Genomic DNA, 6,000 nt, shown 5'->3' on the forward strand with positions numbered 1-6,000 from the left:
CATGACAAAAACTTCTAATACTCCAATACTCTTTACTTCATCTTCAGTCAATAGTATGCATATCATTACTTGAGTGTTTGTAGAAAGGAGTGTGATCATTGGCCTGACTCACCTTGATAGCTTTATTTCTAGCACCTTATATAATTAAACACCTTCAAACTAAGATGTGGATTCACAAACACTTCTTCCCTAGCTCACCATTTAAAAAGACGTATGTTCTTTAAATCTAATTACCATATAGTTGCAATGGCCGATTAAAAAATTACACTAACCAACAACCATCCAAAAAAAAAAACTTTATTTTATTATTGAGATATTATATCATATGTTATCCTCTAAAGTCTACAGGAGGCTTCTCTTAGATATCTGAACCTTTAAACCATACTTCATATTAAGTATAATAGAATTACATGGTGAAACAGGATGACCTTTAGCTATTTTTACATGATAATTCCCGATCACCGCACTCGCAACCATCTTCATTTGAATCAAAGCTTTGTCCTTCCCTAAACAATTTCTAGGACCGGCATGAAACGCAGTGAACTTGTATGACGGCACATGCACAATACACCATTTCTCTGAAATCCATCTCTCGGGCTTGAACTCTAAACAATCATCGCCCCATATCTCTTCCATCCTCCCCATTGCATAATAAGAAATCAATACCGTTTGATTCTTTTTTATGTGATGGCCACTTGGAAGAATGTCTGCTTGTGCTGCAATTTTGTGATTGTACGGTATTGGTGGGTATAGTCTTAATGTCTCACACAAGGCTGCATGCAGATAAACCAAACTGTTTACCTGTTTTGCTTTGAAGAAAAATCTCTTTTCCCCATCTTCTTCTTTTTTGTGCATGACCATATTGGCCTTGATCTCTTCAAGAATTTTGTTTTCAACTGATGGATGTGTGGCAACAAGCCAAAAAAACCAAACGAGGCCTGAACTTATAGTATCATTTCCAGCTCCCAAGAAACTGAATGCTGTGTCTCTTAGAAACTTGTCAGTTTTTCTCAAAGCACATATTTGTTCATCCTCTTTCACTTCCTCTTCTTCTTCTTCCATAAAAGCTGCTAATAAGTCAAATTCCTCCTCCTCCTCCTGCTGCTCCATATTAGCTTTTCTACCAGAAATGCGCCCGTACAGGAATCTATCAAAAGTCTTCCAAGCTCTACTAAGCTTCTTCTCTTCTCCAATCTGAAGCCATTTTTGCAGCTTCCAACAAATTTTTGGCACAATATGTCGATAAAGCAAAGCTTGCTCCATTGTGTTAAATGCATTTGCATAAACAGTTTGAGGGAACTCAACAGAGAGATAATTTGGATTAATTCCTAAAACCAACATACAGATATTGTCGAAGGCAAATCGCTTAAGCACGTCTTGTAAGTCCACCACGGTCCCTAGTTCTGAGGCATGATCAAGAACTGGGATAAGACCTGTTTCCAGCTTTTGATGAGCAACATTTTCTAAAGCAGACTCGAACTTGTTGTGCTTCATCACTGAATGGATTATTTTCCTCTGTATTTTCCACAGGTCTCCGTCGGCATTGAAAACACCATCTCCCAGAGGCTCCATGATCATCCTGAAGTCAGGTCCCTTTGGGTAGTTGCTGAAGTTCTTGCTGCTGATGTAGTGAACATTCATAGGATCACTGGTGATGATGAGGTCCATTTGGGCAAACCAGGGCCCTGTGAACTCAAATGTGCCCCGATTCTTTTTCAAAACATCATGTGTGAGAAATTCATGGAGACGCCATGTGTTCCCAAGTAATCCTGGCAGCATCCCAAGGACGGGCCGGTTTCTCCTGAGAGAGTTTCTACTCCAACCCCAATGTAAAACAATTATAAGAAAGGAAATAAGAAATAGTGCTAGGATCATCTCTCCATAAGCAAATGTAATGGCCATTGAAGAAGTTATCTTTTCAAAATTCATGTATATTCTTCAAATTACATAAAACAATTATAGTACTTTCATTAGTAATGAATCGAGTCTGGGTTGATTAAGACGTGAAAGTGTGACTTGTCTTCTCCAAGTCCATATATATATAATTTCGCAAATTAGTTTTTATATGGGAAAAGATTCTTTTTATTTTGCCTGTATAAATCTACATAAAGAAAATGCATGAATATCTTTGTCAGCAGGGTTGAGTTCACAGGGCCCTGCTGATAGTGGAATACTTTTCAACCAACATAATTTTAATTCAGTCCATCATTGAGCGGGGGCAAATATCTTCTCCTACTATAATCTAGGTGAAACCTTCAAACTATTTTCTCATTAAAAAAGAAAAGAAAAAAAGAAACAAACATGATATTAGAGCCACACAAAACGTGAGCCCCCAGAACCTAAGGTGTGACCATTCTGATGCTATAGTAGAGACGTGGACGTGCTTCTCCAATATTCCGCAGATATTTTCACTCCATCATTGAGTGGGAGGGTAAATATCTTCTCCAATAATCCATAGATATTTTCACACCAGCATTGAGTGAGGATAAATATCTTCTTCTACTATAATCTAGATGAAGTAGATATCTTATTAAGGTAAAACTTCCGTTACATTAGCTGTACGTTACAGCTAAAAGATTTTAAATCCATCGTAAAGTTTATAATTATAAAAAAGTCAACGAGTTTTAAAATTTTGTTCTAAACCCCAAGATGCCTGTAAAAGTCTTTGAAATTTCCCAGGAGGGATATTAGCCACCCTTTCGTCAACATCAATGGCAAAACCTATGCCCCCTCAAGTCTTTATTATTTTGCACAGTTTCCAAAATTCTATCCACCTTTGGCTCATAGGTTTGTATATCTTCATCTTCTTTTATCACGTTTTTGGTCGGTTTTTTATCTGGCAAAGAAGATTTGATTTTGATTACATTTGGTCTCATCAAACCAACTTATGACTATTAGAGATATTAAATAGATTTTTATAAATCTCAAAAGAAAGGCAAAGGCAAAGAGAGCAAACCTTGAATAAATTGAAGCAACTTGTAAATTACAAAAGGTTAAAAACTACATCATCATCAAGTTTTAGTAACTGTGCTATTTGGTTGGAAACTTTTACAGATGATGAAACTTGTTGAATTTCTCCTGTATACAATCACATCTTTCATTTAAATTGCGTTAATGGTTGGTTGGAGATCAATTTAATTGCCCTCTTTGTCAGTAATTGTACCTTCGAACTTCAATTTTCTTAAAATTTTCTATTTATATTTATAGCAGATTTAGTACAGTTTCTCAACAATTTTTTTTATTTTATCCAATTGAATCTCTAACTTATTTAATCTTACATCTATTGAGTTTTTATTCATTATATTAATGACCTCTTATTTTAATTTATCTTGATCTTCAATGTTGAATTATTTCATTAATTGTTTAACCTTATAAAATTCTTTGCTCATTTGATCTCCTAACTTTTTAATTTGTTTTATATTTTCTTCATTGAAATTATTAATCTCTAACATTTTGTTTGCACTTTCTATATAATTTATAGATAAATTTGGGTTTCTTAATTTATTTAATAAATATAGCGAAATTCAATTTAATTGATTATTAGCTCACATGTTTGAATCATTGATCCAATCGAAAAGTTGAAATCTTCCATCTGAAAATTCTTTTCGGCCATAGCTAGAATGTAGTAGCTTATTGGTTTTTATGTTTTGTGAAATTATTAGAAATTTTGGTAATTTATTCATTGTATCATTTTTCTAATTATTCATTAAATTCATAGGATATTTATGATATATAATATCTCTTATAATTGAGGATGCTAAATTTAGATTACAAAATCTATGTGAAAGCATTTGTTGTTTGTGTGTGTGTGTGTGTAGAAAAAATCTAGTTTATATCTTAAGAGAGATAAGAATTTATAAATACAGGTGCAAATATATATTCAGAATTTGTGGATATTTATGAACATGATAATCATTTATATTCTTATAAAAATATAGTAAAAACTTTTAAAAATTTTAAAAATAAATATAGAAAACTATATAATTATACAAAATTAATGAGGATTTATTTGAAAACATAAGTAAATATGTGATTAATGTTGGAGAATTAACAAATAAAACACACAAAAAAACACACTATTTTATTTCTTCAACAACACTCCTCACCAATTACAACTCTTATTTTTCACTCTCTACACCTTAGAGATTTTGCTACTTCACTTGATATTTAAACCAAAGGGGAGATGGGGTATTTATACATGAAACAAACTAATCACAACCATTCATTTATTCAACTAATAAACAAATCCCCACCATCCATTAAAACCTACCACTCACCTACTTCACCAACCACACCTAACACAAATAATTCAAACCTCACCAACCATACCTACTCATGGAACCTTCCATGAGTTGAGCTTGATTTATTCATCTTGGATCAAGTTTATGATCCAACACCTCCCCTTAAACTTGATCCTGTGACACCAAGCAAACTTCTGAATCTTACAAAGTCTTCTTGCTTGAGTGGCTTAGTGAAGATATCAGCTGCTTGATCTTGTGATTTTACATACTTGATTTGCACTTCTTTTCTTGCAATACACTTTCTTATGAAATGATAGTGAGTGTCTATGTGTTTACTTCGATCATGAAAAACTGGATTCTTGGATAGGGCAATTGCTGATTTGTTATCAACACAAATCTCGATTGGCTCTTCTTGTGCCAAACTCAACTCCTTCAGCAAATTTCTGAGCCAAATTGCATGACAAACACTTGATGTGGCAGCTATATATTCAGCTTCACAGGTGGATAGCGTGACAATTGGTTGCTTCTTTGACATCCATGTGAAAGCAGTATCTCTCATGAAGAACACAAATCCTGTTGTGCTCTTTCGATCATCTATATCTCCACCCCAATCGCTATCGCTATATCCAATAAGCTTGTAGTCATTAGAAAATGAGTATAACAAGCCGAAATTAATTGTACCTTTGATGTAGCGAAGGATTCTTTTTGCAGCTTTAAAATGGGTGGTCTTTGGATTCTCCATGTATCGGCTCGCAAGTCCAACAACATAAAAGATATCTGGTCTTGTGCATGTCAAATAACGTAGGCTTCCAACCAAACTTTTAAAGAATGTTGGATCTATATCTTCGCCTTCATCATATTTGGATAATTTAACTCCGCATTCCACTGGCGTGCTTATAGGCTTGCAATCATTCATCTTGAACCTTTTGAGAATCTCCTTCGCATAGATTTCTTAGGAGATAAATATGCCTTCTTCCTTTTGCTTGACTTCAATGCCGAGGTAATATGCCATCAGTCCGATGTCAGTCATCTCGAACTCTTTGATCATCACTCTCTTGAACTCTTCAAACAAACTTGGATTACTTCCAGTGAAGATGAGATCATCCACATACAGGCACACAATCAAAATATCTTCATCTTTTTCTTTGACGTAGAGAGCATGTTCATATGGGCATTTGGTGAAGCATTTCTCTTGAAAATACTTGTCAATTCTGCTATTCCATGCCCTTGGTGCTTGCTTTAACCTGTAAAGAGCTTTCTTCAATCTCAAAACTTTGTCTTCATGTCCTTTCACCACATAGCCTAATGGTTGTTCGATGTAAACTTCTTCTTCAAGGAATCCATTCAAAAAAGCAGACTTCACATCCATTTGAAAAATCTTCCATTTTTTCTGAGCAGCCAAAGAAATAATAAGTCTAATAGTTTCAAGTCGAGCTACAGGAGCAAATACCTTGTCATAGTCTATGCCAACCTTTTGACTATAGCCTTTTGCAACTAGCTTCGCCTTGTGCCTTTCAATTTCTCCATTCACATTTCTTTTTGTTTTATACACCCATTTGACACCGATCGCCTTATGACCTTTTGGAAGAGTTGTAAGCTCCTAATTATCATTCTTCACAATGGCTTTGATTTCTTCATCCATTGCAATTCTCCACTTCTCATCTAGTGCAACTTCTTGGAAGTTGACTGGCTCACAATCAGCAAAGAGGCAAAAAAGAATGAGATTATCATGTCTCTCAGTTACCTCATAGAGATCTTG

General features: G+C 34.6%; 1 protein-coding gene across 1 annotated transcript; it reads right to left on the bottom strand.

The window, feature by feature from the left end:
- Positions 1–342: 342 nt before the first annotated feature.
- Positions 343–1,902, bottom strand: LOC107175896 (alkane hydroxylase MAH1-like). Its single transcript, XM_015527703.2, has one exon. It carries the CDS (start codon positions 1,900–1,902, stop codon positions 343–345), a length of 1,560 nt encoding a protein of 519 aa, XP_015383189.2.
- Positions 1,903–6,000: the final 4,098 nt, after the last annotated feature.

Source organism: Citrus sinensis, chromosome 2, assembly GCF_022201045.2.
Source record: "Citrus sinensis cultivar Valencia sweet orange chromosome 2, DVS_A1.0, whole genome shotgun sequence".
NCBI lineage: Eukaryota > Viridiplantae > Streptophyta > Magnoliopsida > Sapindales > Rutaceae > Citrus > Citrus sinensis.